The sequence below is a fragment of the Cotesia glomerata genome, linkage group LG6, assembly GCF_020080835.1.
Source record: "Cotesia glomerata isolate CgM1 linkage group LG6, MPM_Cglom_v2.3, whole genome shotgun sequence".
Taxonomy (NCBI): domain Eukaryota; kingdom Metazoa; phylum Arthropoda; class Insecta; order Hymenoptera; family Braconidae; genus Cotesia; species Cotesia glomerata.
In genome coordinates this window covers 13887335-13899754 of record NC_058163.1, presented here as the reverse complement: position 1 = coordinate 13899754, position 12420 = coordinate 13887335, and the positions used below count along the sequence as shown (strand labels likewise).

The 12420-nt window shown below is 38.6% G+C and overlaps 3 protein-coding genes across 3 annotated transcripts; all 3 read right to left on the bottom strand.

Moving 5' to 3' along the window:
- Positions 1-959: 959 nt before the first annotated feature.
- On the bottom strand, positions 960-1820 carry LOC123267964. Its single transcript, XM_044732849.1, has 2 exons — positions 1730-1820; positions 960-1648 (listed from the first exon to the last, which is right to left on the bottom strand). Exons 1-2 carry the CDS (start codon positions 1818-1820, stop codon positions 960-962), a joined length of 780 nt encoding a protein of 259 aa, XP_044588784.1.
- A 330-nt stretch (positions 1821-2150) lies between these two features.
- Positions 2151-7022, bottom strand: LOC123267963. Its single transcript, XM_044732848.1, has 3 exons — positions 6998-7022; positions 2669-4885; positions 2151-2599 (listed from the first exon to the last, which is right to left on the bottom strand). The coding sequence occupies exons 1-3, from the start codon at positions 7020-7022 to the stop codon at positions 2151-2153; spliced, it is 2691 nt and encodes an 896-aa protein (XP_044588783.1).
- A 2448-nt stretch (positions 7023-9470) lies between these two features.
- Positions 9471-11567, bottom strand: LOC123267962. Its single transcript, XM_044732847.1, has one exon. The coding sequence runs from the start codon at positions 11565-11567 to the stop codon at positions 9471-9473; it is 2097 nt and encodes a 698-aa protein (XP_044588782.1).
- Positions 11568-12420: the final 853 nt, after the last annotated feature.

Here is a 12420-nt window from a genome sequence, read left to right as displayed (position 1 = left end):
TATACATGCCATGGATAGAATACAATTGTTTAAATATAGTTGGAACGAAATGAAACGTTCCATCACAACACCATAACTCACAACTGGCTAATATTTCTAAATTTTTTTGAGTAGGATAAATTATGAAACGACGAGCACCACCACTATCATGTAGAAGAAATATTTCATTATTCTTTGTAAATGTATAATTTTCCGGAATTACTAATTCACTCAATGTTAATGGATTAACGACAGCTTTATTACTATTATTCTTCTTTACTCTTTGTGCTACACGGACTAATGATTCCACTTTTTGTATTTGTAAACGGACGGGTGATGATACTTGAATAATTACTGAAAGAGCGGAAAAGCGGGGATCAGGTTTAGGTCTGGATATCTCAATTAAAACGCGTAAATTATTATCAAAAATAACACTAGAAATTTATTTACATTAAATACACCCAATATTTAATATGTTTAATAGCGGATTGTTAAGATAAAAGCGGATTTATAAATTACAGCGTAGTTAGCAAAAGCGAAGCCGGTTGACACGTAGTTGAACACTTTGTCGGCACTAAAAAAGCGGTGAAAAAAATGCACAAATAACACAACTTATCTGAAACAAACTAAAGCGAATTATTAACAATTAATTTAAGCAAATTAAATTATTAAATAAGCGAAATGCGGTTTATTAACGAAAAGCGAAAGTAAAAAGAAATACTAATGGTGACTTGATGCAGCGAAAGCGTAGAAGCGAAAGAGAATAACAATAGTCCGTCTTCTTCCTCGTTGAGTTAGGGAAGAAGGCTATTGCGCATGTCTAGTGGGAGCGATCAGCCAATAAAGCGGTCGATTCATGGCGTGATCGAGAGGCTGATTTTCTATTGGCGGTTCGATTTTTGCGGGAACTAGCGGCGGACAGGTGCGTCTCTTGAATTTGGGTGTCCCCCAGGAGCGAGTTAATCGCTACTGGGCCTTGTTCACCGAACATTCTCCCCCGGGTTGGCGGCTGCGTCGAAAAGATCATCTTCTTCATGCGTTAGCGACAGGACACAGAGCTTTGTAATTGGACGTACCAGCTCTGTGTTAACTGTCTTAACAGTTACTACGCGGATTTGTCCATCTTCACCTGGATGGACAGCAATTACTTTGGCTAATGGCCACTTGGTTGGCGGGAGATCCTCAGTGGTGATCAGTACAACTGAACCCACCTTGATCTGGTTGTGTCGATGATGCCACTTTGAAATGGCCTGGTAGCGGTGGATGCAGTCCTGGTAGTAGCGTTTCCAGAAATGTTGAACCATTTGCTGGACTTGTTCCCAGTGCGAGATCCGAGCAGGTTGTAAATCTGTCAGCGATGGCTCTGGGATAGCGGTCAGTGACTGTCCGATTAAGAAGTGACCTGGAGTCAGTACAGCCAGGTCAGCAGGATCTTCATTCAGCGGTGTGAGCGGTCTGGAATTCAATATGGCTTCAATTTGAGCCAGTAGCGTTGAATATTGCTCAAGCGTCAACAGCGAGTCTCCGATTGTTCTTCGAAGGTGAAATTTGATAGATTTCACAGCGGCTTCCCATTTTCCTCCAAAATGTGGAGCTCCAGGCGGATTGAATTTCCAGTTCGTGTCATCTTGAGCGATCAAGGTTGATAATTCTCGTAATGTGCGGGATCCTGCAGCGAATAGTCATTTCAGCTCTTTATCTGCTCCTACAAAATTGGTTCCACAGTCTGAATATAGCGTGTGGCAGATACCTCGGCGACTAGTGAAGCGGCGATAAGCGGTGATGAAAGCGGCGGCGGTGTAGTCAGTTACTAGCTCTAAATGTACAGCTGAACTGAACATACATACAAAGACTGCAATCCAGCCTTAGTATGTTTTTGCTCCACGTCCTTGAAACATTTTTAGCGTGATAGGTCCAGCGTAGTCGAGTCCTGTATGCAAGAAGGCTCGAGTTGGCTGTACTCGTGCGGCGGGTAGTTGACCCATCAACTGTTGAGCGCGTTCTCCACGGTGTCTCGTGCAGATAACGCAGCGTAAAATAAATGATCTGACTGGAACACGGCCTCCAATGATCCAGACACTCTTGCGTAAGTCAGCGAGCGTAAGCTGAGTACCTCCGTGAAGCGTTTTGCGGTGCGAATCATCAATCAAAATTGATGTAAGCGGTGATTGTCACGGTAGAATCGCTGGATGCCTCTCTTCTGGGTCCAGCAATGCGTTTTTCAAGCGGCCACCGACTCTCAGGACCCCCTGATGGTCGATGAACGGAGTCAGCTTAGTGATGCTGTTATTTTTTGGCAGACCATCACCATCTTGTAGCGTGTGAATCTCTCTAGCGAAGTATTGTCCTTGAGTGAACTTAATCAAGGTCAATTTAGCGCGCTCCAGGTCTGATGGAGTAAGCGGGTAGGCCAGCGAAGATTGTGGAACTCTTTTAAAGCGGTCGATGGCACGATGCCAGATGCTAAGCTTCCGTAGCAGTGGAAACAGCTGCGTGTAATGCGACAGTAATTGTTGGAGCAGGCAATTTTCTGCTTTCCAAGTTACTAGTGTCAGACCTTGGCGTTCTTCTCGATGCGTTGCGTTATCGATTGGAGGCTCCAGAGTGGGCCAAGAGGATTCTGGTTCATGAAGCCAAGTTGGTCCATACCACCAGAGAGCGTGTTATTTCAGTTTTAGCGTAGGTATACCTCTTGAAGCGCAGTCAGCGGGGTTTTGTTTTCCTGGAATAAATTTCCAGGAGACATCTCGAAGCGTTTCTTGGATTTTTCCCACTCTATTGCGGACGAATGTCTTCCAGCGGATTGCTGGACTTTTAATCCATGCGAGAGTCACGGCGGAGTCAGTCCAGAGATTGATCCTGACATTTTCAAGCGACTGAACTTCTTTAACATGAAGTATCAGTTGTATTAGCAACCATGCGGCAGATAATTCCAAGCGTGGGATTGTCATGGTCTTCAGCGGTGCTACTTGCGTTTTTGAACACAAAAGTGAGACCTTTATGTTCCCATCAGCGTCAGTGACTCTCAAATAAACAGCGGCAGCCATAGCGTTTTGCGAAGCGTCTAAGAACCCGTGCAATTCCATAGTTGCTCCAGGTGCTATATTATTCCAGCGTGGAATGCGGATGGATTCGATGTTTCGAAGATCCTCGCGGTATCCAGTCCATTTGTGAATGAGTGATGGTGACAATTGTTCATCCCATGACACTCTATCTAGCCACTGATTTTGCATAAAGATCTTGGCTTTGACGACTATTGGTGCGAGAAGTCCTAGCGGGTCATACAGCTTAGCGATTTCAGACAAAATAGCTCTTTTTGTCTTGGGCGTCACTGGCGGTAGCGTGTACTTGAACTGGAGAGCGTCAGTGCGTGAATTCCAGTACATGCCCAGGACTTTTACTGGTGCATCACTGATTTCTTTAAGCGGTGTATCCAGCTGCTTTTCTGAAGCGACTTCAGCGAGTAACCGTGGGCTATTGCTAGCCCATTTGGCAAGCGGGAAGCAGCCTGCTGCACACAGAGCTTTTGTTTGTACTGCAGCCTTGATAGCGTCTTCTTCGTTGTCTGCTCCACCGTAGATGTCATCTACGTAGCGTGTTTTCAACATTAGAGCAACAGCTAGCGGAAAGCGGTGTCCTTCATCCTTTACTAGTTGGATAAGTACACGTACTGCGTCAAAAGGTGCACTAGCGGTTCCGTATGTGACTGTCTTGAGACAGTAAGCGTCTATTAACTCATTCTCATCTATCCAGAGAATGCACTGAAGCGGCCAATCAAGCGAGTCGACCTCAATCGGTCTGAACATCTTGGTGATGTCAGTAGCGAATAGAATCCTGCTGCAAAGGATTCTCAACATCACATCAAAAATGTCAATTTGCGTTTTGGGTCCTGCGTGGAGAATGTCGTTCAATGAAATTCCTGTAGATGTTGCACAGGAACCATTGAACACTGTGCGGAGCTTCGTAGTGGCACTATCAAGCTTCAATACCCCATGGTGAGGCAAGAAGTAAGCGTTTGCGGGCAATTCGTTGACTAGTACTCGTACCATGTGTCCTAGTTGAATGTATTCTGCCATGAATGCACGATACATGTCAGAATATTCTCTTTCTCGCGACAAGCGAGTTATTAATCTGCGGAGTGACCCCATAGCTGCGTTGATAGAGTCGCCAAGTTGACTCTCAAGGGTCTTAAGCGGTAATCTCACTACGTAGCGTCCATCAGGCTGTCGATAATGCGTTTGACGAAAGTGAATTTCACATTCGTCTTCTTCAGCGGTGTTGAGCGGTGAATTTCCTGATGGAACTTCTTCCTGTTCCCAAAACTTAGCGATAGCGTCTTGTAATTCAGTATCTACTGACGCATGTAGTGCTGCGTGTGATGTTGAAGCGTGTTTAGCGGTGACAGCTCCATAGACAATCCAACCAAGCGTGGTGGATTGTGCAATAGGAGCATTGCGAGGTCCTCGTTGAATCTCTGCGTTCATGATCTGTGCGGCTGGTGATGCACCTAGAATAATATCTACAGGGCGTGGCTGTAGATACTGTGGGTCAGCGAGCTTGAGATTCTCAAGATGCGGCCATTTCGGATCAGCGATCACGAACGATGGAAGATCTACCGTCAGTGTTGGTAGAATATGCATGCTGACATGCATTGATGCGGTCGTACACAGCGAACGAAGCTCAATTGTGCTCACACCTAGTGAGCTTCCTGCGGAGACATTGCCAATGCCCTTGAGCATGACCATGTCACGCTGTAGCGGTTGTCCAAGCTTCTTGAAGAGCGACTGTTTCATAAATGAGAGCTCTGAACCTTGATCAATCAACACTCTGGCGGTGATTAAATTACCATGATGCGGGCATACCTGGACTAAGGCGGTAGCTAGCAATACTTGAGCGGAAAGCGGATCTGAAATAATCAACAGTTAATTTCAAGTTGTAAACGGTCTAAAGGGAACGATTAGTTGCCTGTGCGGAAGATGTAGACTGCGGTGAAGCTGGTTTCGTTGGTGCATCTAAAATGGATGGACATGTAGTGACGTTGACCACATTTTTGGCAATCTTGAGCGGTCTTGCAATCTGCGGCGCGGTGCAGAACACGAAAGTTGAAGCACAAATTGCATTTTTCAACTATCTTGTGTAATTCTCCATAGCGAGGTTATTTAAGGCCCGAAGTTGAGTTTTCAGTCTTAATAAACGGAAAGTTCAGCGTACCGGTGTACGAATGACTATCAGGAGCAGCACCCGATGTGCTCTGCGATGCTCCTGACACTCGACCTTTCCTAGCGGTATTACTCTTCACTTAGCACAGCACAATTTTTAAGCGGAATAATAAATTAATTTAATTGAGATAGAGCCAGCCTGATCCGGCTCGAGGGACCAATGAATAATTACTGAAAGAGCGGAAAAGCGGGGATCAGGTTTAGGTCTGGATATCTCAATTAAAACGCGTAAATTATTATCAAAAATAACACTAGGAATTTATTTACATTAAATACACTCAATATTTAATGTGTTTAATAGCGGATTGTTAAGATAAAAGCGGATTTATAAATTACAGCGTAGTTAGTAAAAGCGAAGCCGGTTGACACGTGGTTGAACACTTTGTCGGCACTAAAAAAGCGGTGAAAAAAATGCACAAATAACACAACTTATCTGAAACAAACTAAAGCGAATTATTAACAATTAATTTAAGCAAATTAAATTATTAAATAAGCGAAATGCGGTTTATTAACGAAAAGCGAAAGTAAAAGGAAATACTAATGGCGACTTGATGCAGCGAAAGCGGAGAAGCGAAAGCGGAGAAGCGAAAGAGAATAACAATAGTCCGTCTTCTTCCTCGTTGAGTTGGGGAAGAAGGCTATTGCGCATGTCTAGTGGGAGCGATCAGCCAATGAAGCGGTCGATTCATGGCGTGATCGAGAGGCTGATTTTCTATTGGCGGTTCGATTTTTGCGGGAACTAGCGGCGGACAGGTGCGTCTCTTGAATTTGGGTGTCCCCCAGGAGCGAGTTAATCGCTACTGGGCCTTGTTCACCGAACAATACTTTTGCTATCACTTTAGATACTATTTGGGTATTGGTATCATTTCCTTTAGTTGCTTTTTGGTTTATAGATTGTTTGATTTTTTTAGAATCAACGATTGCAATATCAGCGGCATGACTATGAATACCCAATACATTAATTATTTCACCTACATTAATAAATAATCGTATAACCGTGTAGCCATATCAAAGCAAATTTTTAAGGGAGTTGGGAAAGAACGGATAGGGGAAAGGGGGGACCTACTCAGTGGGAATTTTTTCGTAATTGAAAAAATAATCAGACAGCCCAGACTGGGAATCGAACCCAGATCTCTCGGTTACGCGCCAAGGGCTCTGCCAGTTAAGCTATCCGAGACAAGTACTGACTACTTTATTCAGTCACGTATATAAGACCCACCGAGCAAACAACGCCACCGTTTATCTTACGGTAAAGAGCCATATCAAAGCAAATTTTTTTAAGGGAGTTGGGAAAGAACGGATAGGGGAAAGGGGGGACCTACTCAGTGGGAATTTTTTCGTAATTGAAAAAATAATCAGACAGCCCAGACTGGGAATCGAACCCAGATCTCTCGGTTACGCGCCAAGGGCTCTTCCAGTTAAGCTATCCGAGACAAGTACTGACTACTTTATTCAGTCACGTGCGGAGCGGTGGTGGAGTTGCTCTCTATGTCAGGGATGACCTGATGTCTAAGTGTGTATAATAGGAGGAGTGATGTAAGGGAGGATTATTTACGCCTGCCTAGATCTAATTGTCGAATATTTGAGAACTCTTTTCTTATTCGCGGGATACGCATTTGGAATGCGCTACCCCCAGAAGTAACTAAAGCTCAAAGTTATGAACTGTTTTGTAGTGCGTGCTATAATTGTTATTTGCTAAAGTATTAATTTATGATATTGAGCTTCGATTGTCATTATTGTATGCTGCTGTGCCTTGAGTGATATTGAATGATATTAGTTTTGCTTAACTGTGCTATTACCAGGTTTTCTGGCAACTTGTCTCATATCTACCACGATTATAATTTATAATTTATAATTCACGTTATTATTTCATTATAATATGTTATTATTTTATTATTTTCAATTTATGTAATTACATGCTCTGTATTTTACACTGATTATAATGTATAATTATGATGGTCCTGAGGGAGCTAAGGCTCTAGGGTCAATAAAGTTTATTATCTATCTATCTATCTATAATTAAAATAAATACATCATTTGATTACGGATATACATTACAATAAATATGTAACGCTTTATTATTCTATTTACCTGTCCGCTTATCAGTTATTGTATGTATAATAACTTTACAAGCTTGCTTCTTATATTCAATACACCTCCAAGTGTATTTTTTATTATTATTTGTTAATTTATAATTATCAAATATTTATAATTATCAAAAAAACAATGATTCGTTAAAACTTCTAAGTAAAAAATTCAATTCATTAAATATTTTAGATAATACTATTTTTGAGAATAAAAGCGACGATCTTACTTGTCTGAAATAAAATAATCAACTGAAAATTCGTTAATGACTATTGATATAATATGACATTAAACCAATACATAAGTATGTGCCTTTTAAACATGGTTGTTGTGTGTGCTTATACGGAATAAGACCAACACATAAGCTTGTTACCGTATTGTGACTTTTTATCATGGTTGTTGGGTGTGTTTATTCGAAATCGTGTTGTGCTCATTTAACAAGATTTGTATGTGTGTTGATTCGTTAATAGACCAATACAAATGCTCGTAATCGTGTCGTGCTCTTTTAACAAGATTTGTATAACAATAACAACAAAAAGAATTAATAGATTTACTTAAGTCGGGGGCTCCGCCCCCCAACCCTCGCCGGGGCTTTGCCCCTGGACCCCACAGATTAAATTAATATAATAACAACAATAAGCATTAATAGAGTCATTAAAGTGGGGGGCTCCGCCCTCCAACCCATGCTGGGGCTTTGCCCCTGGACCCCAACGATTTAATTAATGTAATAACAACAATAAGCATTATTAGAGTCATTAAAGTGGGGGGCTCCGCCCTCCAATCTCTGCAATTTCCGGATCAATTGTCGTCGGATCAGTTGTCGTTTGGATCAATTGTCGTCGGATCGGTTGTCGTGCGGATAAATTGTCGTCGGATCAGTTGTCGTGCGGATAAATTGTCGTCGGATCAGTTATCGTGGATCGATCGTCGCGGTTCAATTGTCGTCGGATCAACGGTCGCGTCACCCGCTCAAAATTGTGCTTATTACGTTTTTGAGCTCTTCGAGCTCAAAAATTTAATTTTCGTGTAATTTTGAGCTCTTCGAGCTCAAATAGATTGCTGCTCTGTGCTTTTGGGCTCTTTGAGCTCAAAAATCTGATAGAAGTTTCATAAAACAATATTTTATAAATTTTCAAACTGCAATAACTTTTGAATGAATCAACCGATTTTCTTGCGGCTTACAAAATTCAACGCAATTATCTAAGTTCTCTGGAAAATTTTGAAGCACAAACTGCTCAGACTAAAAATTTCATAGTAATTCTGAAAAAACATTTTTTTCCATTTTTTTCGACGATATTTCACGAACGAATCAACTGATTTCGGCCGGGCTGGTAGCGATCGACGTCATATTTTAAGGTCAAGAGCTGATAAGTTTTTTACATGGATCGGTGGAGCCGTTTAGAAGTAATTCTAAAAAAATCGTTTTTTGAAAATTTTATTAATGAGATTTCTTAAAATCTAGCGAAACGAATTAATTCAAATTTTTACGAAAGGGCATAGCCGGATTAATATGGGAATTCTGCCCCCATGGCTTTTTTGACTCATACTTAGGGGGTCGATTTGGTATCGAATGAAAATAATTCACACCAATTTTTAGCTCTTTAACTCAAACGGTATTCGAGAATTTCAAAAAAACCTGTTTTTTCAAAATTATTTTTATTTTTATAGTAAAATTCGGAATTGATTAATGATGATTTTTTTCCTAATTCTTACGACTCCAAAACATGAAAAAATCATATGATCATGATTCTCAAATAGAAAACCGATTTTTAACAGAGAAAAGAAAATTATTTTTTTTTTTTTTCAGCTTTTTTGAAATCTCTAACTCCCCAAAATTCGTCAGAAAATGTCTTTTATACTTCCCCATACTCAGGAAATTTTTTTATTTTTTAGAAATGGTGGAGCAATTCAAAAAAAAAAAAAAACACTTTTTTTTTTCAAAATCTTGCGTTTTAAAAAATTTATATGATTTTTAGTACAAATAAATAGGTAGAAAATTTTATTTTTACCAAAAATATCTTTTCAAAAGATAAACAGAAAGATTCACAAGTTTAAAGTGATTAGAAGGGTTATTATTGATTCAAAAGACACTTAAAGTTAATACTTATATATTTTTTCATACTATTGGAAAATATTTTGAATTTTGATACAGAAAAAATAAAAATTTCAATCAAAATAACAATTAGGCTAGTCTTTATCACTGTCTTCATCCACGACGACACTGATTTTTTCATCAATAAACAGACGACTAAGTATCTCAGCTGGTTTTACGATTTTCGCTAAGTATCGGGCGTGAGATAAATAGTATATAATAGCAGCAATGTGTGAGCAACATCCAACAGTACGTCTACCATTTGCACAATCACAACAATATCGAGTTATTCCAGAGATATCGTTCTTATTTGATTGATATTCAACAAAACAATGATATGTCTTCGAACTAATATGTCGAGATCTGACTTTGAATTTTATAATATTAGGTGTAATTTTTAAATAATAAAGTATTATCGTTCCGTTTTCATCCATCATTTCAGCTAAATACGAGACAGCTTGAGACATTTGATATGATCCCGTGAATAGAATTTTGAGTTCTTGTTCCGTTAATTCAGGAAAATCAGTTAACATATCTGAAGTTATTGTTGCAAAAGGAATTTTTCTTCTTGCCCAACGATTAGTCTCTACTTCTGAGGCTAAGGTATTATCTTGATACTTTTTTGAGTTCATGGCGGCAATAATTTTTTCAGAAAGATCGAGATCAGAATCAAGTCTCTTACCAAATTCATTGTGCAGAAAACAAGCGATTCGATAAAAAACACCAGTTTTTGGAAGCCATTTATTGTCTAGTTTATGATCTAAAATCCTAAACTTCTGCTTAATATCTCCATGTACTGCTTCAACAACCCAACGGATTTTGGTAACAAAACGGGATTCATTTGATTCATCTGTGGTCAGTTGATTGCGTTTTCCTTTGAGAGCAGGCATTAGCACTTTAAACCCCAATTCTTCTAAATATACTATCACATCCCGGAAGCCACGATCAACTACAATAATGTCACCTTTTTTCAGCAACTTGATCAGACCATTGGGATCACTTAAGATGATTCTCATAATCTCAGCATCGTTCATATTAGCTGTATATGGCCCGAGCATATCTATAACGAAACCATTTGTAGTACATATCGTGAATGGTTTGCACAGAGGAACTTTCTTTTGACCAGAATATGATTTCCTCTGGTATTCGTTATTTGCACTTTTTTGATGACGAATATATGTTCCATCGCAAATGAATATCAACTGGTCATCTTTCACTTGATACAGCACTTTAGCAGTATTAGAGGTATTGGCGAGTAATGTCTCCCTACTAATAGCATCGATTCCGAAATACTGAGGTAAAACATCTTTTTCAAATGAAGATATTACTTCATCACAGTAGTCGGATACCATTTGTTCCCGAGCTAAACCAAAAATGGAAGATATCACTGCATTTGAATTTCCTGTTCGTAATTTGAAAAAAAAAATAACGAGAGCTTGAATGACATTACGATTCACTGATTTTCTCATCGACGTTAACATTTCACGAAGTTTTATCAATTTTTCCCAGGTAAGGCTCGTAAATACCTCCAACTGTTTTTCTGAAAACGAGTGATCTCCAATATTATCAATTATAGACGAATCAGTGCCAATAGCCAGCTGCCCAAGTAATTTTTCCAAATCACGAACTTCAAATACACTGGTATTCGAATAAATCCGAAAATTGTTAATTTCTTCATTATAAAACCGCTTTTTTATAATGTGATCTTTACAACACCGATTTCCTTCAGGAATAAAGAGTCGTCTTGTCGAAAATACTTGTTTGCGTGCTTCAAATGGAACAATTGTGATATTATCTGATAATCCACAAAGGCAACAGTATTTATGTGTCGATATGATTCGGGGAAAACCCAACTCCACAAATTCTAACTCTTCTTCCATTTTTTCTTCAATAACATATGAAGGATCTTCAGATGATGATACGGATGAAACAGTAGTGGATGAAGACTGAGAAAAAATTGGCTGACTTTTGATACTAACTTGATCTGCAGATGAATCCTGAGTGTTCTTAAGTATAGGTGGTCTTGTTAAAATAACTCGACACTTACTACAAAAGGCATCATTAACAAGAACTCTCTTTCCAATCTTTTCTGTCGCAATATTAGCTTCATCAATTGTCATAACAACTTTTTTATAACCAACTGCTTTACGCAAATATATGTTACAATTGATACATTTTTTATCAAAATCCATTCTAACATCAATATTAAAATTATATATTAGGAATTTGGACATATATAAACTGATTAAATATAAAACTTCACTTACTTGAGTCTTTGTAATCGACTGTGACACTATTTAACGACAAAAAATAGTATCTCATAAAGATGAGACAAGATAATATAACAAAAATGATACTCCAGTATAATTTTATGGTGGAACGAAAAAATATTGTCAATATAAGTACTGAATTAATTAATGCGTTAACTGCTATTCAGACAATGACATCAACCATAGAAGCTTCTTTGTTTTTAGGTTATCTAAACAAGCGGAACCTTAGAAGAAATAATAAATGGATACAGAAAATCCCGATAGATGGCGTTATAATGTGCCAACTTGGCCAAAATTTTGAAAAACATAGTTTTAACGTTATCGTTGTCTAGTATAAAGATTGAGAAGTAATGTAATTGTGAATTTTAAACAAAAATAAAATTTTCTACGTATTTATGTGTACTAAAAAAATGTAAGTTTGTTAAAACGCAAGATTTTGAAAAAAAAATGAGTTTTTAATTTTTTTTGAATTGTTCCACCATTTCTAAAAATTCAAAAAAATTCCTGAGTATAGAGGAGTATAAAAGACATTTTCTGACGAATTTTGGTGAGTGACATATTTCAAAAAGGCTGAAAAAAAAAAAAATAATTTTCTTTTCTCTGTTAAAAATCGGTTTTCTATTTGAGAATCATGATCATATGATTTTTTCATGTTTTGGACTCGTAAGAATTAGGAAAAAAATCATCATTAATCAATTCCGAATTTTACTATAAAAATAAAAATAATTTTGAAAAAACAGGTTTTTTTGAAATTCTCGAATACCGTTTGAGTTAA

What these genes read in the sequence shown, in the direction of transcription:
- LOC123267964 (XM_044732849.1), bottom strand. Translation starts at nt 1,820, where the DNA reads ATGTTCAGTTCAGCTGTACATTTAGAGCTAGTAACTGACTACACCGCC. An exon ending in CCGCTTCACTAGTCGCCGAG is followed by an intron (nt 1,649 to 1,729) that starts GTATCTGCCACA and finishes TATTCGCTGCAG; the next exon opens with GATCCCGCACATTACGAGAA.
- LOC123267963 (XM_044732848.1), bottom strand. Translation starts at nt 7,022, where the DNA reads ATGAGACAAGTTGCCAGAAAACCTG. An exon ending in ACAAGTTGCCAGAAAACCTG is followed by an intron (nt 4,886 to 6,997) that starts GTAATAGCACAG and finishes TGATTATTTCAG; the next exon opens with ATCCGCTTTCCGCTCAAGTA. An exon ending in CGCTGACTGCGCTTCAAGAG is followed by an intron (nt 2,600 to 2,668) that starts GTATACCTACGC and finishes TTCATGAACCAG; the next exon opens with AATCCTCTTGGCCCACTCTG.
- LOC123267962 (XM_044732847.1), bottom strand. Translation starts at nt 11,567, where the DNA reads ATGGATTTTGATAAAAAATGTATCAATTGTAACATATATTTGCGTAAA.